At 42.4% G+C, this 24924-nt stretch overlaps 1 protein-coding gene across 1 annotated transcript in view; it reads right to left on the bottom strand.

The window, feature by feature from the left end:
- Positions 1-931: 931 nt before the first annotated feature.
- The window catches only part of LOC124712295 (trypsin delta-like), a 66035-nt gene continuing 42042 nt past the window's right edge, over positions 932-24924 (bottom strand). Inside the window, exons 3-4 of the mRNA XM_047242588.1 lie at positions 3565-3976; positions 932-1330 (exon numbers count right to left, since the gene is read on the bottom strand). Of these exons, the coding sequence (XP_047098544.1) occupies positions 932-1330; positions 3565-3976 (811 nt within the window). The remainder of the gene's footprint in view (positions 1331-3564; positions 3977-24924) is intronic.

Below are 24924 nucleotides of genomic sequence, written 5' to 3'. Positions count from 1 at the left end.
TACATGGTTAACACTGTATTCCTTTTATTAGTGTAATGTGTTCTGTAAGTAAATGTGAAATGTCAAAGGAAAAGTGAAGGGATTATTTTTTGGGTCCGCCCATCCATGTGTCCTTTTCCTTTCCCATCTTACGTAAGGGGATTTCTGGCCTTCTAGCCTTCCAGAGCCTGGCGTTCTTGAGATCTGACGTACTGGTGAGCACCACCGCCAGCGATCAGTGGCTACATTCCTGCTAAGTCTTCCTCCAACATCACAGAAGGAACATCCAGCTCAGCTTCTCATAGCCCCACTGCGCGGCCTCGTTCAAACGAAGGGACGTGCTGAAAATGTCGTCGTTGTCGCCTTAAAGGCATTTTTGACTAACGTCAACTTACGACTTCCAGTAAAAAGGGTAACTAACACTTACGGCCGTTACAGTGTGTATTTAAAGCAAACTCGATTTGGATCGCTACTAGCACCACTCTTAGTCGAGTGGCGCGAAATCAGAACACGCATCATGTCTGAGATATAGGAACACGTCTACCAACTTTCGTTTATGTCACACAGTACCTTCTTGGTGTTGTGACTTTTTTCAGTCAGTCTATATAACTCCTTGACCGTGAAATGAGATGGCCGCAGCAGACGTGTGAATTTGTTCTTCCACCAGGTTTCGAGTGTGTGTTCTGTTGATTTCATCTGACCAACAACAGTTGTGTCGTGCACAAATATAAAATTTAAATTTTGTTTTCTGCTTTTACTTCAGTAGTGGTAATCAGTTTCAAAGTTTACGTTCATTAAGTGCTCATAGGATCTCTATATTCGCCAACAACAAAAAAATAGGTAATTGGTATATAGTTATTTATTTCTGAAAGGTCTTCTTGTATACAACTGGATCCTTCTTGTCAAAACGTGCAGATGCACATTGCAGAGAGCAGCTGTGACCCAGAAGGCCTTAGACACCTGCTGCAGAGCGGATCCAGGAGCGCAGGTTCCCGACGTTGGCGTAGACGCCGGGGCTGGCCTCGCAGGGGCTGACCCCCCAGGAGACGATGCCCACCTGCGTGCTGCCGCTGACCAGGGGGCCGCCCGAGTCTCCGCTGCACACGCTCTGGCCCGCGCTGCCGGCGCACACCATGCGGGCCGTCACGGTGTTCACGTTGGCGAAGATGCTCTGGCAGGTGGAGCGCGCCACGATGCTGATGTCCAGCTTCTGCAGGTTGCTCGGGGCCGGGCCGTTTGTGTACGTGGATCCCCAGCCAGTGACGGTCACGGCCAGGCCTCCGGCTGGGTCGTAGCCGTCGGATGGGAGGCTAACGGCCTGGGCGTTCGTACCGAGCAGGGATCCAGACACCTGGAACAGGAGAGGAAGCAATTCTTATTTGTGTCTGAATGGCAGCGATGTAATTCTGACCATTGTACACGATCTTAATGTACAATTATCCACTGCGTGTTTATTTCTTTCACTCTTGGAGTGATAATGTGGAGACTGTCTAGAGACGACTGTAAATGCTAAGCTGATTATTTATGATTCCTCTCTGATATTAATGACGTAAGTACTCAGACTGGTATCTTAACAGATGTATGGAACTTCCTGACAGATTAAAACTGTTTGCCGGACTGAGACTCGAACTCGGGACCTTTGCCTTTCGTGGGCAAGTGCTGTCAGGAAGTTTCATACCAGCGCACACTCCGCTGTAGAGTGAAAATCTCATTACAGAAACATCCCCCAGGCTGTGGCTAAGCCATGTCTCCGCAATATCCTTTCTTTCAGGAGTGCTAGTTCTGCAAGGTTCGCAGAAGAGCTTCTGTGAAATTTGGATGGTAGGAGTCGAGGTACTGGCAGAACTGAAGCTGTGAGAACGGCTCGTGAGTCGTGCTTGGGTAGCTCAGTTTGTAGACTAGTTCCCCGCGAAAGGCAAAGGTCCCAAGTTTTAATCTGTCAGGAAGTTTCATACAAGCGCACACTCCGCTGCAGAGCGAAAATCTCATTCTGGAGATCTATGGACTCTACACATTCATTGTAGTAGAACTGCTTTCCATCATATGGTATAATTTTGCTTCATCAAACAATTTTTGTTTACATTCTTCAGACATATCTCTTACAGGTTCCAAAGTTATTATATCTTACGATCTCTGAGCTCATCAATCTTTGCAGTAACACATAAATCATACGATTCCCAGATTTTGGAGTAATATTACCAAGTAGGTCATAATATCGAACATTTCGTGATTTCATCACACAAATGCTTCTACTTACACATTTGATATATTTTCATTATTGAGTAGTACCGTTTGCCGTTAGAGCTGAACGATGTCTCTGTCTTCACAGAATTAACACTTCTCTTTTAATCAGCTGCAGGTAACCTTCTCCTGTATGCGCGTTGCTGTTCTCCACTGAAAGTGGAATTCCTGTCTGTGGTATCTAACATCTCTTTCGAATAATCCAATGAAATTGTTTTTATGTACACAGCACCGTAGCCATCCAAGACTCCCTAAAGAGCTACCCGTGCTAACAGATAAACTGTTTATCTACATTCAGAAAATAAGTTGTTCTACACTTTTTCTTAGTGGCTTTCTGAATTTGATTCAGTATATGTTGGATTCTAGATCAGTAAAGTCAGTTCAAATGGCTCTGAGCACTATGGGACTTAACTTGTGAGGCCATCAGTCCCCAAGAACTTAGTACTACTTAAACCTAACTAACCTAAGGACATCACACACATCCATACCCGAGGCAGGACTCGAACCTGCGACCGTAGCGGTCGCGCAGCTCCAGACTATAGCGCCTAGAAACGCTCAGCCACTCCGGCCGGCAGTAAAGTGAGTGGCACAAAGAAATCGATTCATATATTTGATATGTAGCTATATTTTATAGTCTTCCAGTCCTAAAAACTTAGCGGACTGATTATTTCTGTATGCTCTTTAGAACTTTTAATTCCTGTTTACGATTGTCACCTAATCGTAGACGCAGACGAAACTAATCATCCCAACATGGGAAGTAGGTCACTACCCATAGTTACATAGCTCTTCACAGGCCCTTAAAGATGACCTTGTGTAGCATTTTAAATCCATCTAAATTTAAAATTAGATGCCGTTTTATTCTCTCAGTAGTGTTACAAACAAATCAGTCACCTACCGAATGTAAGACGATCCGCTGCACAACATAATAACGTGTTATCAGAGTTAATTCATATTTCCTGGTGATGCAAGTGCGTTACAAATACAGAAGAATCATGTTGGGGCTCTATTTCGAACATTATTGTTTACTATAGCTCAACATAAATGTTTGGACTTGTTTATACATATAAAAAATATAAACTGTCCACTGACGTCAACTCTGCATCAAAACCATATGTCCCTTTGTACCTGACATAGAAATATTTTCTCAAATCAGGAAGAGGGAAGTTGTATGCCGTATAAACAGGCACTGATATTATTATAACTTGACGTTTTCATGACCTTCTGATCGAGGGTGGCTCTACTTTGCACACAGCGTATGGTTTATTTAGCACAACATAGCCCCTAATGATATAGGAGCTGACTAAAAAATTGGTCTTACGTGCAAGGCCTTAGCGAGTTGCTCACCTGAACGACGGCAACGTCGTAGTCCACCGTGTCGCTGTCGTACGATGCGTGCATGTAGCCAGAGGAGGCCCTCAGTACGGTGCCACCGCTTCCACGAATAGACGATCCGGCTCTGAAAGTCATCAGCAGGAGGCTCATACCGTCCACACAGTGAGCGGCAGTCAGCGCCCACGTGGAGCTGATGATGGAGGCTCCGCAGATGTGCGAACCGCCATACTGGAAGGACAGCTGCCACGGGTAGTTGGCGATGTTGGCGTTGCTTCCTCCGATGATGCGGCTGTTGCCCCTGCTCCAGAGCCTGGTGCGGGCCGGCAAGGCTACGGCAGAGCCGAGCAGACACACGAACAAGAGGGCGAGGCGCTGCATTCTGGAGGCGGTGGCTGCAGGCTGCTGGGGTCGCACCCTATTTATACTGTAACACGTGCACAGTCATAAGTAATTGCAGTCTCTTATCAGACTTCGGGAATTCTCGCTCATTCAGCAAAAGTTAATGGTTCTGTTTTATCGAGCGTGATAAGTTGCCACATAGGTTTTTCCTGAGGTGTTCCCACAGTCACTTGTAAGTGGTTGAGATAATTAGTTCTAAGCATTCAATGTTCTACCTGAACTTTCAGTAATGCGCAGAAAATGCAGTTGGTGCGTAGTTTCCGCATTGGTAAGAAACTACCTTCATCTCGTATGTATTTTGCCGCTAAAAACTTCAAGAGACCCTCACTAATCATCACCCTATTTTTCGTGTGGAGGAGAGATCCGAAATTTTTGATCCCTATGGCACAATCAAGCACATAAAAAGTATTTTACTTCTGCTTTGAGATTCCCTTGAAAAGTGTTCTATGTGTCAAAACGCGAAGTTCTGGTTACGGAATAATTTTTGTGTTTTGAGGAAAAACATATTTTTCTGAAGCTTTTGGCACATAAACTACAGAAAATACCAAATAAACCGTCTGTGACATTTCCATGAAAGTGCTCTGGTGTTATAAAGAATGGAAAATGACATTTCAGGCGAACAGCATTGAAAACTGTAGTATTTATGAATGTTTTTCTTTTTTTTAATTGTGAAAATTCATAGTTAGTTGATTTTGTCTACGCAAAAGTTGCTTCATTGTTGTGCTTCTTGTGGTGTTCCGTATAGAGTCTGGTTCAACGCGGCTTTCCGCGCTAATCTATGCTGTGTGAGCTTCTTCATCTGTGAGTAACTGCTGTAACCTACATCCGTTTAAACCTGCTTGCTCTTTTCACGTCCTCGTCTCAATCTTCAACTTTTACCTCCCAAACTTTTCCCCATCAGCGAATTGACATTTCCTTGATGCCTCACGATGCGTCTTATCAACTGCTCCCTTCATTTAGTCAAGTTGTTCCATAAACTCTTATTTGCACAATTCGATAGAGTTCAGTATTTAATCGATCTACCCATCTAATCTTGAGCATTCTTCTATAGCCCCACATCTCGAAAGTGTCTTTTGTTTACTTGTCTGAAGCAATTATCCTCCTCGTTTCACTTCTGTACACTGCTAAGGACCAGATAAAGCCCTTACAAAATCGAACGTTTGTTTTGAAAATACAAACTCTGTAGTCCTTCGTGTAAGTTAGAATTAACCCAAAGTTTTTGTCTTCATTTTTGTACAAGAAACTGTCCTGTGAAATTAGAGGAATCAGTCTGAAACATTATGTACAATTAAGTATACGATGGATTGGTCTAGTGACAACACACTAACTTACTTGTGACATCTCCGTTTACCTATCTCTTCTCTTCGGTGGCCTCTACATTTTATGGTAAAATTTATCGAAGGGAAAATGCTTCCCAGAGTGTAGTATTTTCACATTGGCAAGTAATATTACGGCGGCAAGATAAATCAAATCTTTCAGTGTCGCAGGCATTATTCGTTGCATGGTTTTGTATATTCTGTCGTCGTAATTTTCCTCTAATTAGTCTGATCGAAATAACGAAGAAAGACTTTGCGTGCATATAAGGTTACAATTTTCTCTGATCTCCACGGTCACTCATTCGAGGAACTGGAAGAGTTTCTTTCCTGCCTTGTTAGTACTCATATGTAACAGGTACAGTAAAAAGATGGCTACTTGCCTGTATCTATAGATTTAAACGCTGCTGGATGACGGGAACCCAGAAGTATAACAATGAAATGTTTAGTGACCTTGTTAAGTCACTCATAGGGGAAAACATTTCACAGTCAACATCATTATCCACTACTGAGTTTGGCCCATGAGGCAGTTCTGGTCTGTCAGCCGACCCTTACCTCCGTCTTCACAAACATGCCTTTTTTATCGGTCTGTTATCAGTAGCTTGTTACGGTTGCGGTTCCTTGCTCATTTGAATGGGATAGTAGAGTCTTTTTTACCTGGATTCCTGGAATTTTCCCAGTACTGAGAAATACTCCAATTCCCATGAAGTGCAGTCTTCGTGGATGTGATTCAGTCTGCTGCAACCTTCAATTTTTCTGAGAAACTTCGTTGCTGTGACCAGAGATCAGATCATGTCATTGCCCTTCGACGCCATATTTAACTGCCATACAGAGGAGACGAGACTGCCGGTGTCTTGTAAAATTTTATCTTTGTCACCGTGCGGCTAATTCTCGACAATAGTTCTGTATTCACTGGTTGTGTTCACGTTGCAGCCTAGATTATTAAAAGTCGATATTTGTTCACGGCACTGCCATCTGCGTATAAATTTTATCTCACAACTTTTATTCCCATGTTAGTTTTTGCGATTCCACCCTTTTATGTTTGAGCTGTGTTACGTAACAAATCGACTGGCTAATGTAGGTCATCTTCAGATGTTGCTGTAAAGGCATTGCTATGGGAAAGGACTTGGGCAGTAAAAGCTTTGTCGTTGGAGGAAGCTGTGAACCTGGAGCGGTCTTTGAAGAGAACTTTGATAGCTTGCATCAGGTACACCGGAAAGTTTTTATCTTACATGTTTCTCACTATCTACTTCATTTCATTCTGATATCTTGGTATCGTCGATGAATGTAATGTGCTCTTCAAACATTTTCTCAATAACTTTAACGTCGATTTCAGAAGAATACCGGAATGATTACAAAACTCAAAGTAAATCTTAAGAGAGATAATTTGTTCTACATTTCATTTTATGCCCATAATGTTCATCAAGAAATAACACAACAAATTTATCGTTCATACATTTCATTGCTAATATATCAACAACCATTCTTCGCGAAACCACTGCGAAGTTACGGGAAGAGGGTCTTTCTCTCGTACGACCTATTAGGACTTCTTCATGTTCCATTCCCGTATGCGGCACGGGAAGAATGGTTATGGTTATGAATCGTGTAACTAGCGTTATTTGGTCTTCGTGATCCCTACGGAAGTGTTAGATGTGGAGTTGTATTACATTTTTTTATCATTTTAGGCTTTCACGGCCGGTTTTTTTTGGTGAAGACTTCCTGACTACAAAGGCGTGGTCGATACATGGAAGTGTACTCTGACGTTTCGCCTGTGAGTGTGCGAAACATTTCGGATGGAAAACGGCAACTGTATCAAGGGCTATAGGGGGTCCTGACTTTATTGAGCTGCATACATGGCATCATCATTCGTCATGTGATGCAAGATGATGATGGCTCTAACGTCCTCGATTAAAGGTAATTAACCGTCATTTTGTTGCCACCTAAGTCGACCTTCTTTTCTGTTTAAATTATTATTATATTTGTAAAACTCTATGGCCTGTCTATAGATTTGCGAATTGCTATGAGTTTTTCTGGTTAAAACGGTCATCCCACTGAAATTTATGTCGTGATTTCCACCCCTTCTGTTACGGCCTATGTCTCAGTACGTCGTTCGGGGCAGTACCTTTTGTGTTCGAGTAAGCGAGTCTTAGTACTTGTTTCTGTGACTAGACTGTATACTGGCCGACAACTGTAAGGAATTTTACGAGGTGTGGCTAGAAAAAAACCGGACTAGTACTGGTGAATCAATAAAACGAATGCAATAAGGCTGAAAGTTGCGTGGCCTGTCACGTGACTCTCGCTCCGCCTACTGCTCGAGTTTCATCTGCCTCCTGCACTCAGTCTGCCCGTGGCGTCTGTTTTAAGTAGTTGACGTTTTGTCTGTGCGTCGGAAAACGTTGAGTGTACAGAAAGAACAGCGTGTTAACATCAAATTTTGTTTCAAACTAGGAAAATCTGCAAGTGAAACGTTTGTAATGTTACAACAAGTGTACGGCGATGATTGTTTATCGCGAACACAAGTGTTTGAGTGGTTTAAACGATTTAAAGATGGCCGCGAAGACACCAGTGATGACACTCGCACTGGCAGACCATTGTCAGCAAAAAATGATGCAAACATTGAAAAAATCGGTAAACTTGTTCGACAAGATCGCCGTTTAACAATCAGAGCAGTGTCTGAGTTAACAGGAGTTGACAAGGAAAGTGTTAGGCAGATTCTTCATGAAAATTTCAACATGAACAAAGTGTGTTCAAAAACGGTTCCAAAGTGTCTCACAATTGAACAGAAGGAACGCCGAAGAATGATTTGTTCTGACATCCTGGAAAACATTGAAAGTGATCCCACCTTCTTACAAAATGTTATAACGTGCGATGAATCGTGGTTTTTTACTTACGATCCCGAAACTAAACGCCAATCGATGCATTGGAAAACTCCTGGTTCTCCACGACAAAAAAAGCACGAATGTCAAAATCGAAATTCAAGTCAATGATGATTGTTTTTTTTTACATCAAAGGGATTGTGCACATTGATTGGGTACCAGAGGGACAAACAGTGAATCAGCATTACTACATTAGCGTCCTGGCTACCCTACGTGAGCGAGTACGGAGAAAACGGAACTATTTGTGGAGAAAAAAGTCATGGATCCTTCACCAAGACAATACCCCAGCTCACTGTGCGTTGTCATTGAAGACGTTTTTGGCAAAACACAACATTCCCATCTTAGATCATCCACCCTACTCACCTGATTTGGTCCCCTGTGACTTTTTTCTTTTCCCTAAAGTCAAGTCAGCTTTGAAAGGAACTAGATTTGGGACTGTTGAAGCAGTAAAAGAAAAAGCGACGGAAGTAATGTATGGACTTACCGAAAATGATCTGCAGCATTGCTATGAACAGTGGAAAATTCGTATGGAGCGGTGTAGAGACCGAAGAGGAGAGTACATTGAAGGAGATAACATGAAATTGTAAATAATTGTAAATAAATGTTTTTTCCAGCATCAGTCCTGTTTTTTTCTAGCCGCACCTCGTATACAACCTAGGGGTTCCTAGTGGCTGCCATACATCTTTCTCCTTTCGTAAGCATTCTTTTATCTTTTTAGTTGATCAGAAGATTGACTCATATCCTTACGTGGATAGTGGTTTCCCAGTGCGAAGCGTGATCTTGTTAACAAACCGAAGGAAAACGTGCCTCGTTGGTAGTGGTTAGTTCTCACCAGTCCCGGGTATCTCTGCTCTTGGGTTGAGTGCTCGGTCCGCACTATGCACGGATATCTGAAGGAACACTGCATCGTCTTCTTAACAATACAGGCACTGCAATGCCGTATTTATCCGCCGACATCGAGCAAGCGGCTTTCGAGCTAAATGTGTCACTATACGGGAATATATGTAACGAGTGTAAGTGTTGTAGACACATGACTGACGACATATGGCTGTGAGTCGTGCTCGGATAGCCAAAGGTAAGGCAACCACTCGCGAAACGTGAGTCCCAGTCACGCAGAGATTTTCACTGTTGTGACTCCGTTCTAGAGCTGATGGTTGTCCAAATTGACAATCGCGAATACATCTAATGTAGTGTAATTAAAATGTCCTCTCCTGTATGGGAATTATGTAATGTGTGTACGAGTAGAGGCTGTGACACAGGGATGACGACATTTGGAAGTCCCTGAGTCTCGCCGTGGATAGAGCACTGATAGTCAAAGTTTATTCAGCTGATGATTGTACGTATTTCATGTACTGAATTAAAAAGTTGACACGAGGTTTTCATTGTCACGTCCCCCTGCCTATAAGTGAAGTTTGGTGAGATTTTGTCGGACCATCGTCTCACTATTTTGAGCTCACTAATTAACAGACGTCACCCTTGCCCCTTGAAGGTGTAACCATTTTTCTTGTCAGTCAGCCTTAAATCATTCATCTGTCTAATACATAAATCAGTTCGAAATTTTATTATTACTGTCCACCAAGGTTTTAGTGATACCTGGAAACTAATATGCTTAGTTTTGCTACATGAGGACTGTTTGTGCCAAAACATTTTGGCAACACTGTGCAAGCAAGTACTATCAAATTCCGATTACGATGTCTGATCTAGAATAGCCTTTTGTTGCTCCACTTTTAAACGTGAACATAATTCTGCAAATTGTTTTTGATGTATGTGATACTAGTTAACCTAAGCTGCGTCGTACTACCTGTAAATGAATGTAAAGACCGATAATCATTAATACTCAGAATGACTTTCTCAGGAAACAGTCACGTGTAATGGCAACTGTTGAGTAAGAAAAACTGCGAGACACCAGGTGAGATGGAGTGTGTGTACCAGACCATGCTTCGCATGTACAATGTCTGTAACAAAGTTGGTGGTCGCCACATAGAGCCGCTGTTGTAATGCATCAGAACTATTCTCTACATTTTTGTTTTGGAATAATGGAAATACTCAATGTTCAAGCGGTAATACAAACAAACTTGCTTAAGAGATAAATGGATGTTTCGTTATATTTCTTTTCGAGCTATTACCTTATAACAGCGCTGCGTCACGCCTAATTCAATTTCTCAAGCAGAGGTTGATGAGTTAAAAATCTGAATTAAAATCATCGTAGAACGTGAACGGTACGTTTGCAGGCATGGTTTCCTATCCATACTGTTATGTACTCATTCCCCTCTACAAGTCCTGGAAGTTTGTAACGGAAGTTTCCAAACATTCTGTACAGTTAAATGGCCGCTGCTATATAACGCAAAGCCGCAGGTGCGTTCTTAGCTACCGCTAGCACAAAAGAAGCAATAATTGTTTGTATAGGTTCACATCACATTCAAGTGGTTACTGATAAAGGAGACCGCGGCAGTTTCGGGAAAGAACTACTAGACAACGCTCTAGTCTCATACTCTACCCTCGTCTATGAGCAACACAGTCTATGAAACTGCATCAAGACGTTAAGGGCTGAACAATTAAGATACTCGCCTTCCTTTGAAATCCACTCTTCAAATTTCAAGCACACTATCGTGTCATTAATTTCTAGTTTGCCTGTGTACGGTTAAGGTTAAAAATCGCTTTATGTTCAGTCAAGAAATCAACACCCAAAATTATTTCTCTAGTCAGTAATGGGTCTATTAGAAAATTTGCCGAAAACTAATGTCCTTGACATGCAAAATCTAAAAGCGTTTGGTTCCTCACATCAACGCTCGATCCTGTAAATTTCGCTTCTTACCTTCTTATGTTGTAGTGGTAATGCCACACAGGAATCTATTTTCCCACATTTACTGAATGCAGCGTCTAATGTACTCCAAATTTACTATATTTATACCTTTGGTTGAAATGCTTTCCCATGTATCGTTTGTCGACTGCGCCACATGTCATTGTTGTGACGGACTGTGCCACATACTATTGTCGTGACAGACTGCCACATGCCATTGTTATCACAGACCCTCTCATCGGATTACGACGGGAAGGTGGCCTGATCTCAATGATCTCAGCGCTCCGCTCTGCGCTAATATTTCTTGGACTTCGCCAGTTCTGATTTGATCTTCCACCATAGTTATTTTGGTTAAAATAGTTTTCATTCTCATAACGTCTTCGATTCCACAAGGTCCGATCTTTGTTTCTGCATTAGTAATCTCCGCAACTGTGAAAGTTACCTCTGGAATGCCAATTATTTACACAGAATTGCTGATGAATCGCAGGATGTCTATTGTCTTCCCTGTTACTATTAAACTGTTCTCTCGAGTGTCACTGTCCCGATAATACTGTAGTCGATAGATTCTTCTGTGATTGTCATTATTGTTGTAATGGAATGGTCGCTCATCATTGTGAAATTCAAGTTCTTGTGGCAGATCTTTAAATGCTTGTGTATCATCTTTACAACGAACAGCCAAATCTGTATGTCTTAATGTAAACGGGAACTTCATCGAACAGTTACATATTAGTTCCGAAGGGCGGTAAGATTTAGTAAAAAACTGATTCTTTCATACTAGGTACTGGAAAAAACGTGCCAAACTTGAAAGATGAGACATTTCAAGGTTCTTGAGCATAATGATGCTGTGTTTGATGCGCTCTTGTAAGCTGACTAAAACGCGTGACAGAAGTTTCCATATACTTGACGTTCTGTTGCAAATGAACACATTCTCGTAACTGGTTCGCCCTCGAGATAACTGCACATGAATTCTTATTTGTGACCATTTGGCCATGTTACGTGGAAGAGAATAATCAAACTGTAGTTGCCACTCCCATGCGTGAATTCTGTTACCAACATTTCTGAAAACATTGAGCTTCCAATCAGTGAGAAAATGCTTTCAATTACTACCATCATTCTTGTGTGAGCATGAATTTTCCAGTTATCGTCTCTCCAAAAGTGTAACGTTCACAAATAACTACTCTCACATGCAATGAGTCTGTTTGCTCATCAGATTGTCCAATATCAAAACTGTCTCACCTATTGCAATTACCTGCCTCATCGATGTTATTTTCGACACGAGAAAGCTGTTCGTGAATTTCCTTAACTTGTTGTTTACATTGTTGATTAATGGTGATTTGATTTTATTTGAAACACATTGCTATGACTGAAATTCCCTTGTGTAGGTAAAGGGGACTGGTGAGTGTCATTAGCATTTTTATCAAAATTGTTTGATAATTGTGCCATACACGTAATGAGTTTCTCAACCTGTTTTGTAGTTTAATCTTCACAGACTCGTTTAATAATTCTGGCCTGCATGTATCGTGCTTATTCTCGTAGTCTTTCAGCTGCAACTTTCTACAGTGTCTGTGTGCTGAAGTCTGGTCACAGACTTGAAATCCTCACATATCTCCTTCCTAATCCGTTTCAGGAACTCATTCAAGTACATCAAAAGTACATCTCTAAGATTCTTATTATTCTCTTCTAGCCTTCTAGCAATGTTCTCATCCTGTGTTTCGATATTTTTATTAATTTCATTCCTAAAGTTTTCCATCTCCAATCTAAGCCCTTTACTAGTTTCTTCCGTCTTTTCTTGTTTTCTGCTAACATATTTATTATACGATATATAGTATCCTCGTTCACATCTGTAGATTTACTATTTCAAGAGGAAGGGGCTATATCAGAAGGCAGAATTTGCGACGGATCATTGCTGTCAAGTTCACACTACTACTGAAACATGGAGAAGTTGTGTCAGCTTGCATTAATGTCGTAGTGGAAAGACCTAAACCTTCAACCACTGAGCTAGAACGTTATGAGAAGTCACATCCTAAAGAATTATTTTCAAGTATAAAATCTATTGCAGTCTTATGTTCATCTCTAATTTCTGAAAAGTTACTACTCTGATCGTATTTGTCTGTCATCGTTGTGCCTGCCTCTCGTGAACCATTAATGTCAGAGGGCCGAGTTCCCTTCTAAATTTAATTTGAACCAGCTTCTCCTAAATCTCTGTCATTAATCTGGATCTGGAATGAAAATTACAAATATTTGAACACAGTCAGTGAATAAATACTAAACTCAATTAACTGCAGAAGTCATATAAAGCTATTAACAGCGCAAACGGTTGTAAGAGCGGAGAGCAGTTACGAAGGCGGGTGAGAGTCGGATGCGCAGAAGCATGCGGAAATATATCATGTGACTCACAACCAATCGCGCGCTACAGACATTCTTGTCTTCGTTCTGAGCGGGTCGTGTTGTGTTCGGAAGTTCTACCTGTTTATTTCAGTCGTTGTGTTCCGTGCTAAGTGATGACTGCCTTCATAGTGTTCATTATGAGTGATGGTAAGCAATCATGCCAAGTGCTACACAAATAGGCAAGAGGAGTAGTGTTACGTGTGTACCAATACTTTAAGAGTCAATCTTCCGTTGAATCCACGCCGGCACAAGGCGCGTCGCACCGTTGCCAAATGCCAGGAGCAGACAGCTGAAGCCTGTGGTATTGGTTTGAGGACCGTTCAGAGAACATCCAGCGAAGCTAAGACGTCTGTACAAGCCTGCGGCTCAGCTGTTTTCAAATCACCAGGGAAGCAACACAACCGCAAAAAAGAAGTGTGAGAACTAGACGATTTTGCGAAAAACATTTTGCGGCGCATAGTGTTCAGCATGTATGCTGAAGGCGAGTATCCAACAGCAGAGAAACTAGATTCGCTTATGAAAGAAGCTGCAAATTTTAACTGAAGCAAATGCGTCATGTTGAGGATACTGAAAGACATGGGGTTCAGGCATCAGAAATCTATCGGTGGTAGGAAATAATTAATGGAACGAAGCGGTATTGTAGCTGAAAGGACTGTGTTTTTGAGAACAGTGCAGGAGATCAGAGAAGTTGCACGTCTCGAATTTGTTACTTAGATGAAACTCTCGTTAATCAGAACCACGCAAGGGCTATGTGCTGGAAAATGAGAGATGGGTATGGTGGATTAAAAGTTCCTGTTGGTAAGTGTAACAGAATTACAGTGCTTCATGTCGGATCAGCAGATACTGGCTTTATTCCGCAGGGTAAGCTGATTTTTAAGGCGTCTAACGCTATGAATTCTGAAGATTACCACTCTGAAATGACGTACAGCGTCTTCAAAGGGTGGTTTACACAACAGTTATTGCCGCATATTCCCGCGTCTTCAGTTATAGTCATGGACAATGCGAGCATCCTCTCAGTGCAAGTGAACAAAGCTCCAACTACGAGCTCCAAAATGGCAGACATTGTTGTATGGCTGTCATCTAACGAAACACCTCATAACTCGTCGCATATCAGAGCAGGATTGTTGATTATTATCAATCAACACAAGCCTGCATACAGAGTTTATGATGTGGACGAAATTGCAAAGCAGTATGGACACTGTATCGTTAGATTACCAACATATCGTTGCCATTACAACCTAATTGAAAGCACATATTGCGGAAAAGAACAATACATTCAAAATTGCAGATGTTGAGAGACCTACACATGAGGCAATAGACAGCATCTCAACATCTGCAAGTGCAACTGGCGTAAGACACGCAGAAAAACTGCTAGATGAAGATTACAACAGGGGTATTGGCAGGGACACGGTTATGGAACCATTCGTCATAAATCTTGCTGAATCTGATTCATCTACGTCGGACGCCGAAGACGATGGAGTGGATTTCTTGTTATGAAGTATGTAAATACCAATTACCGCTACTTATGACTTTGTGTGACTGTACTGCAGCAGCTAAAAAAACTATTAGTAGCTCAAATTTTATCTTTGACCTAGTAACGATGCCGTTTTATTTATAAAACCTATTTCGTTCAATTAAGTACACACATTATAACGCTGTAGCAGGTTACACAATGAAAGAAAATTTGTCTTTAGCAACACATTAAACGTTCAGTTTCTGATATCCTTATGGTCACAAATTATTAAAGCTTGAAAATGCTTTAAATATATTCGATCACTGTCGTTGCCTAATGTAAGCAATGCAAAAATTCGTTTGATTAACGAAACAAATCCTTCTCGGTCAAAAGACGAACATTAACACTGACAGTATATAAAGAAAGAATGAAGCTACATCATGATTACTGACAGAATAGTGTGTATGTCGCCTTGCAATAGAAGCTCTTCCGTCTGTGTTTGCTTTACAGATAAACTGTACGTTTGGAAGGGATCTACCTTGAGCAAAACACAATTGTTTCTTTTTGTGCTATCACTCAAAATGGCTCTGAGCACTATGGAACTTAACATCTGAGGTCATCAGTCCCCTAGAACTTAGAACTACTTAAACCTAACTAACCTAAGGACATCACATACATCCATGCCCCAGGCAGGATTCAAACCTGTGATCGTAGCGGTCGCGCGGTTCCAGACTGAATCGCCTAGAACCGCTCGGCCACACCAGCCGGCGTGCTATGACTCAGAGATGTTTCGTTGAGGTTCCAGCATCATCGCTGGGCCTTCATTTGCTTTCTGTTATACAATAGGAAAAATATTGGTTATTATTTACATATATACAAATTAGTGTTTTTAAGAAAGTTTTTACAAATCTGGAAACAGCATAAAGTTTTGTATATATACCTTGTTACCACATGCAGTGGCTTTCCTGTTTTGTTTTTTTTTATGTTTTGTTTACAGCTGTTTTACTTTCAGAGTCTGTCGTCTTCAACCATATAGAACTTAATGTAGAGAAATTACTTATCTCGATATTTTGTACGATTGGGAATGTTGTGATGGAGTTCAATATTAATTAATTCTATGTGGAAGGTTGTGCGTGCGCGCGCGTAGGGATTCTCGTTGTTAAGAATGCTGTTCTTAAAGTACACTGTGGAAGAATGTTTATGCTAGTGCGCCGTCAACTGTCTCAGTGGGTGAACTGACGGAAGGAAATCGGCAGCGTAGCAACGTATCTTCCCTCTCTATCTGCGCAGAACGCGACCCTCACCCTCCTTCATAACTGCTCTCCACTCTAACAGTAGGTTTACATGAAAATACAAGCAGAAAATCAAATCACATCAATAAGTTTTCGTTTGAAATGAAAATACACAGCAATGACTTTTGATTCAAGCCCGCAATCAAAATACTACTAGGAAAATCGTATACTGAGCAGAAAGATCGACAGGTCCAACTAATTAAGCTTCTTTCCTTTTAGTAACTGGAAACTGTTAGTGCTAAAACCTTTCGCTATCAATGTTAGATCAAGCTCTTTTACATTCTAATTAGTCTGATGTAGAATCGCTTTTGCTACACTACTTTTAAATACTAACATCATCATCGTCCAATAAAATTTTTCTGGATTTGTGACCGCATTGTCAATATGTATAAAATCACCGACGATTCGGTCTCTGTTCCAAGCGACCTTCTTCGGTCAAAAACCCCAAAAAATTTAATTGAATGTGACAATGGCCTCGGAATCCTACATTTATATCGTTATCGGCATCAGTATTTCCTTCCAGCGAGCCGCGTAGGAACTCTTTGAACGATATGCCTCGATTGATTTCTACCTTGGTATGGCTTTTCTCTCCACACTGCATCCCACGTTACTCCTCTTGAGATTTTAGTTAATTTGGTATGTCCATCTCTTCCTTGGCCGCCCAGTCAATAACTCCATATCCAAATACTGATGTGCAGTTAGAGTCGGGTACATTCGCTTCACATGACCTTACGGTACAGTCTTTAAATGCGAACATTTTAGGTTAGACTTTACCGTGACTGTTATTGACATTAAACGGTGACTGCTACCAGTCACCGTTACGGTCTTGCTGTGCTTATTCTTTCGTCCACGGTCAAGGTCACCCGCAGGTCTCTCCTAACACATTCGTTCCTGACTGTTTCTCCTCGTTTTTGTAGAACTGATCTAAGGAACTTCATTTCACATGCATGATTTCTCTTCTCTCTTACCTATGACACAAGTCTCCAGACTATATGTAGTGATTGACATTAGACATGTTTTTTGCATAGTCTGTTTAGCTCTTAAAGGGACTCCTTTGTCCCATATTAGGTTTCATACTTGGAGGAAGAATCTGTATCCTTTTGCTACACCGTTGAAAACTTTTAGTTTGGCATTTCAGCCACGTATATGAGCCTATCGAGATACTTGAAACTTTTTGCACATTCAACTTCCTGCCGGCCGCTGTGGCTGAGCGGTTCTAGGCGCTTCAGTCCGGAACCATGCACCTGCTACGGTCGTAGGTTCGAATGCTGCCTCGGGCATGGATGTGTCTGATGTCCATAGGTTAGTTAGGTTTAAGTAGTTCTAAGTCTAGGGGACTGATGACCTCAGATGTTAAGTCCCATAGTGCTTAGAGCCATTTTTCAACTTCCTCTCCTTCTAGCATGATGTATTAAAATTTGGGTGTCCTAATCATCTTCATTGCTTCTGTCTTACTCTTACTCAAAGTCAACTTAAATTCGTCAAATTTTTGTCCAGTAAACCCTCCTCCTCTGAACCTCCATTTCTGTCTCTCGCCAAATGACGATGTCATCAGCAAAAGCAAAAACACTGAGATCTTCGTTTACTACAGCCTTGGTTTCTTTCATGATTGTGTCCATAAGTGTATGAAGAGTATTGGGGAAAGTGAACTGTCTTTCCGAGCCCCTCTCTTTTTCTTAAACCATTTTGACCTTCCACCTTCCGCTTGTACGGTTCTTTCACAACCTTCATACAGTACCGGAACTTTTTAATTTCATGAATCAGGGACATTGTTTTCTCAAGTATTCCCATATTTTACCCCTTGGTGCAATGTTGTATGTTTTATGCTTTCTCCAAATACAGGAATACTGTTACCAGATCGTTTCCTATTTCCCAATACTTCTCCATTAACTGACGGTGGGAAAATGAGGTCTATCGTTCTACTGTTACTTCTGAATCCATGCTGTTGTTTCTCAAATTGATGTTCTATAATTCTTGCACTCACTTTTCTTTTATCTTTCCCATTGCCCTAAGGCAATGTGACAGAAGTGGGGTTCCTTGATAGTTGGTGCCCTTCTTTCTACTTAATTTTTAAACAGTGACATTACACTTTCTTCTTTCCAGTCATTCAGCACTTCGTTATCAGCTCCTGCACTCCTGCCGCCTTCCGATCTTTCACCTATTTCATGGCGTTTTCTGTTCCTGCCCAAGATATTGGATGCTGTTCTCCCTGTACTTCAATGAGCTCACTGTCACTTTCTTGTTCTCCTTCCCCATTCAGCAAGATTTAAAAATAATTCTTCATTACTTCCCCGGTGCCTTCCATGTGCCTGATAATATTCCCAACATCTATTTCAATAGCTTCTGGATCTTTTCCTTCACATTCATTACTTTTCAACAACCCATATGACTGTTTTTGGTTCCCCTTCTTGTCTTTCTCTAGTTTCTGGATAAATGTTTCCAGTCTCTTCTGCTTTCCTTCTTTTACTACTCTCTTTGCTTGGAATTTTTTCTGTCGACAATCCTGCTCCAGTGTCATCCCCTTGTGCTCACCTTTTGGCACCAGTCCTTGCTTCCGCTCTCTTTTTTTTAGAATCTCCATGTTTTTCTTTGCTGTATTGTCTTCTTTAATTCTGTCTTTTGCTGTACTGTCCAATCAACTGGTTCCTTTCTCCTTTCATTTACCTTTTGTTTTGCCTTATACTTGTGTGGCATTGCTGACTATTAACGTTCTAAACTGGTTCCAACTTTTCTCCACAGTATCAGTCTCTGTTGCTAGCAATTGCCGGCCGAAGTGGCCGTGCGGTAAAAGACGCTGCAGTCTGGAACCGCAAGACCGCTACGGTCGCAGGTTCGAATCCTGCCTCGGGCATGGATGTTTGTGATGTCCTTAGGTTAGTTAGGTTTAACTAGTTCTAAGTTCTAGGGGACTAATGACATCAGAAGTTGAGTCCCATAGTGCTCAGAGCCATTTGAACCATTTTTTTACTAGCAATTTTTGTGCTATTAACTTCTGGAAACTTTTCCTATTTTCTTCCTCTTTCATCTTCCATTTCTTAATTTTAGGCATTCTTTGTACAGCAGTCACTCTTTTAGTCTTACAATTTAGATCAGCTACTGGTAGACACTCACTTGGTATAACTTTAGTGCTCTCATGTTTTTTGCAATTAATTCGTCTGCTAAGACATAGTCGATATCTGTCTTAGATTTTCAATTCCAGCCATATCTAGCACATCTATGGCTATCTCGCTCTTTGAAGAATGTATTCTTTACTGAAACTTATTCCTTGTGCATTGATTTACAATTTCTTCACCTCAACATTTCTTTTCATATATCCAAAATCACCTTCTCGTATACATTTCCATCACTAGCGGTCTGAGCATCCAACTCCCCAATTACCGTTATGTTATCCTCTCTTACTTGATCTTCGAGTTCTTCAAGAAATTCACTTTTTCACACTCACTACACCCTTGTTGAGGCGCTTTCACTTGGGGTATAGTAAAACTATTCTCTCCCATGTTTACTCTCGCTTCAATTACCCTTTCACTTATTAAACTTACGTCTGTAATGGAATTAATGTCTTCGTGAATCATAAGGCCCACCCCATTCTTTGCCACTTTATTGTGACCATGCCAGTATAATTTTTACCCACTTCTGCAACTTTGCATTACTGTGCAAATCACTTCTGATGTATGTGATCCCAAGTAACCTTATCGGTATCTGATTATCTGTGTATGATTGTAAAGAACGTTTATTAATAATACTCCACAACACACCCTCCCGCACTCTCTGACTGACAACTGCTTCCGATTGTTTCGCACGCCCGTGTTCTGTTCAATAACACCACAGACTTTGGTATCGAAAGAACACATGTCATTCATGGGTTCGGCCTTCAAAGCTACCCGAAGTCGTAAACATTCCAAATTAACTGTCAAATATCCCAAAAAATCTGGCCTTTCTCAGGATATAAACGTCTTTCATAACCCTTAATCGTAATATGTACAACTTTCAATTTCTTTTGTCTTGGATATTGGGTGGATTCCTTATGAAGGTATCAATTACCGTCTGTAGGTTTGCTCTACAATTTATAGCCATAAGTTCAGTGCACCCGTTTGATCACTGATGCATCCAAAAAATTAAGTTGTCCATTGCTCTGTTTCTCAATCATAAACTGAATTTTGGGATCGATATAAAGAAGACATCCGGCTTCTCTTTCATGTTAAATACGCTAAGATATATTTTATGCATGTATGTCGACTTTGCGTCAACGGAAAGACAATGAAAAATTTTTAATCGAGAACAATAGCGTGTGGTATTGAGTCTGAAGCTTTTCAGGAGCCGAGAGAAATATGAATTGCGTTTAATATAATCGATGTTTGGATGTATTCACTAATAGTTATCAAATACTGGAGCAAGACACTCAAGTTTCTATCTGTTTTATATGTTTCTCATTGTCAGTTACCAATCATGTATTGTGACTTCCGCTACTCCCTGTCTTCGATGATTTGTTTTTAGCTGTCGAACGGCGATGACTATTTCTTTTTCGCCATATGTCGACGAGGTAGTTACTTTTATCAGGTGTTTCGACAATGTTTAGCAACCTGCTAAACTCCATTCCGTCTACGCAGCTATCACACGTAAGATCTCTGCTCAAGAAGTGCATTACTTTCTCATTTCTACGTAACCGAGTAAGTCGCGGGGAAGGTTGTCTCATTTCAGGTTATGCCATGTGTAGCAGCAAAATTCTGTGGCTCGATGCGGCGCGTGGAGCGAGTTTAGGAACAATGTGTGAGTAGGTTTTTACACGCAGTTGTGTACTGAACACAGGTCACGTCGCGAGTTGACTGGCTTTCTGTGTGAAGGTCACAGTACTGGAGATTACACAAGAGTTCGTGTTTCTATGTTCGGAAGTATCTCAGGTAGATCTTGAATATTGGAGAGAAAATGTTTCCATTACCCCACACACGACGACCATAAATGTTTGACGTCAAGTCGACTCCGCTGTGCCATATAACGCGATCGACGGGCAGCTGTGAGTCAAGCCCCTCAGATTTAAATTATAAACGTTTCGAAGACATTTCGACAAAGGCTGTACGGAGACAAATGTAACTCATAGGCACGAGCAGGCAATGACCGACATCGCCTCCAAGGCCTTTCCACGAATTTCGGCCCTCACTATATTACACCGAAGAACCAAAGAAACTGGTACACCTGGCAAATATCTTGGAACAGACAGGATAACCCTTAAGACGAAAAACATATCTAACCGTCCCTGACCAGTTGTTAGACTTAATGATGCATTTATGTATACGAAGAGAAGAATCGTTTGGCAATGTAAGATTTATGCCGACCATGTCAGAACACACGGACGGACGTACTTCGATAATGCTCAAACAGGTAGCAAATGTTACGTACACGTTGAACACCCATAGCATCAATAATGAACTTTCTGAAACAGAATGGAATGACGAGCAAGCAAGTTATTGCTGAACTCCCCACAATAGTTAAAGACGTAAACATAGATGTAAAGTATCTACAAGAGCCACATACCAGCCAAGGTAAATTGACATGCTATCCGACAAATGTAATAACCATAACCAGTAATCAGGACAGCAAGGAAGCAGTTTCCATATTAAATAAGAATACACCGAAGAGCCAAAGAAACTAGTACACCCGCCTAATATCGTGTAAGAGCCCCGCGAGCATTCAGAAGTGCCGCAACACGACATGGCATGGACCCGACAATTGTGTGAAGTACATCTGGAGGGAATTGACACCATGAATTTTGCAGGGCTGTCCATAAATCCGAAAGAGGACGAGGGGGTGGAGAGCTCATCTGAACAGCACTTTCGAAGGTATCCCAGATATGGTAAATAATTTTCATGTCTGGGGAGTTTGGTGGCCAGCGGAAGTGTTTAAGCTTCGAAGAGTGTTGCTGGAGCCATTCTGTAGCAATTCTGGACATGTTGGGTGTCGCATTGTCCTGCTGGTGCTGCCCAAGTCTGTCGGAATGCATAAAGGACATGATTGGATGCAAGTGATCAGACAGGATGCTTACTTACGTGTCACCTGTCAGAATCGCAGCTAGTTGTATCAGTGGTCCTACATCACTCGAGCTACACATGCTTGAACGGTCCCACGCTGAAACGCAGGATACGTGGATTCATTAGGTTTTCTCCATACCCATACACATCCATCCGCTCGATACAATTTGAAATCTGCAGTAGTTTGCGGAAGGATTGCACTTCTGTCACGTTGAACGATTCTCTTCAGTCTTCGTCGGTCCCGTTCTTGCACGATCTTTTTCCAGCCACAGCTATGTCGGAGATTTGATGTTTTCCCGGATTCGCGGTGCAGTCGTGATATGGTCGTACGGGAGACTCTCCATTTCATCGCTACCTCGGAGATACTGTTTCTTATTTCTCGTCCGCCGACTAAAACACCATATTCAGACCAACTAAAATCTTGATAACCTGTAATTGTAGTACCAGTAACCTTTCTAACAACTGCACCACACACTTGTCTTGTATAGGCATTGCCGATCACAGCTCCGTGTTCTGCCTGTTTACATATCTATTTGATTACGCATACCTGTACCAGTTTCTTTGGCGCTTCTGTGTATATCGAATACACGTCAAGTCCAGTTAGCCGCGCGGTCTAACGCGCTGCTTCCCGAGCGGGCAGGCGTGCTTGTCTCCGGCACTAATCCGCCCGGCCGATTAGTGTCGAGGTCCGGTGTGCCAGCCAGCCTGTAAATGGTTTTTAAGGCGGTTTTCCATTGAACTCGGCGGATGACGGCTGGTTTCCGTTATTCCACCTCTGTCGGCGATTGCTGCGCAGACGCTCTCTCCACGTATGCATACATCATAAATACTCTACCATGCGAACATTTGAGGTTACACTCGTATGGTATAAGACGTTCCCGAGAGGAGAGGGGGGGGGGGGGGGGGGGGATGGTTCCATTGAGGGCCGAACTGCACACCAACCCTAGGTTCGGTGTGGGATGGCGGTGGGGTGGGTGGACCGCTGTGCCCTATTGTGGGGTTGTGAACCATTGAGGACTTCGGGGCGACGAAACCTCTCTGTCATTTCCGAGTCCCCAGTTTAATACACAATACACACACACATTCACATCTATCGCGAAAGCAAAAACGTGAAAAGGCCATAAATAGGAGTAAAGGCGATCAGCGCGGTCTCTCACTCCCTCGGTCCCGGCATAAAGCAGTCTTTCCAATGCTCCCTAACGTCCTAGACTTTCGATCGCTGCTTTTCTAGCTTTCTCTCTATAAGGTAACTCGATTGAACCGTTATCTGCGGCTCTGTATGCGTCATAAATGATTGCAAAGTTTCCATTCGGTTCCCAAATGCCATTTTCGTTAACCGCTTTGCTAGTAACTGATTATGGTTGCTCGTATAAACGCTCCAGTGGCTATCCCGAAAATGCAGTCCTAGTTGCTAGATATCCTCTTCCACAATCTATTTCCTTGTAAATGCTCAACCGTTTCTCAAGCGTGCTTGGCTTGCTAGGTTCCTAGTTGCTTGTGAAAAATGTATGTTAAGGTGGACGAAATGATTTCATACGAAGTGATGTAAGAAGTCACATTTCCACAATCAGTGTTCGTTCCCATGTAAAAACCCGCGCATCATCAGTTAGTCATTGACTTGTTAGTAGCACATTGAGGGTTAAAAGTACCATTCGGTACCACAGTCAAAATTGAAAATAAAAAATATATGAACGCAGAAACTGATTAATTTACTGAAAGAAAACATAGCAAAATACACTCCTGGAAATTGAAATAAGAACACCGTGAATTCATTGTCCCAAGAAGGGGAAACTTTATTGACACATTCCTGGGATCAGATACATCACATGATCACACTGACAGAACCACAGGCACATAGACACAGGCAACAGAGCATGCACAATGTCGGCTCTAGTACAGTGTATATCCACCTTTCGCAGCAATGCAGGCTGCTATTCTCCCGTGGAGACGATCGTAGAGATGCTGGATGTAGTCCTGTGGAACGGCTTTCCATGCCATTTCCACCTGGCGCCTCAGGTGGACCAGCGTTCGTGCTGGACGTGCAGACCGCGTGAGACGACGCTTCATCCAGTCCCAAACATACTCAATGGGGGACAGATCCGGAGATCTTGCTGGTCAGGGTAGTTGACTTACACCTTCTAGAGCACGTTGGGTGGCACGGGATACATGCGGACGTGCATTGTCCTGTTGGAACAGCAAGTTCCCTTGCCGGTCTAGGAATGGTAGAACGATGGGTTCGATGACGGTTTGGACGTACCGTGCACTATTCAGTGTCCCCTCGACGATCACCAGTGGTGTACGGCCAGTGTAGGAGATCGCTCCCCACACCATGATGCCGGGTGTTGGCCCTGTGTGCCTCGGTCGTATGCAGTCCTGATTGTGGCGCTCACCTGCACGGCGCCAAACACGCATACGACCATCATTGGCACCAAGGCAGAAGCGACTCTCATCGCTGAAGACGACACGTCTCCATTCGTCCCTCCATTCACGCCTGTCGCGACACCACTGGAGGCGGGCTGCACGATGTTGGGGCGTGAGCGGAAGACGGCCTAACGGTGTGCGGGACCGTAGCCCAGCTTCATGGAGACGGTTGCGAATGGTCCTCGCCGATACCCCAGGAGCAACAGTGTCCCTAATTTACTGGGAAGTGGCGATGCGGTCCCCTACGGCACTGCGTAGGATCCTACGGTCTTGGCGTGCATCCGTGCGTCGCTGCGGTCCGGTCCCAGGTCGACGGGCACGTGCACCTTCCGCCGACCACTGGCGACAACATCGATGTACTGTGGAGACCTCACGCCCCACGTGTTGAGCAATTCGGCGGTACGTCC

Source organism: Schistocerca piceifrons, chromosome 8, assembly GCF_021461385.2.
Source record: "Schistocerca piceifrons isolate TAMUIC-IGC-003096 chromosome 8, iqSchPice1.1, whole genome shotgun sequence".
Taxonomy (NCBI): Eukaryota; Metazoa; Arthropoda; class Insecta; order Orthoptera; family Acrididae; genus Schistocerca; species Schistocerca piceifrons.
This window is presented reverse-complemented; position numbering and strand designations above follow the sequence as displayed.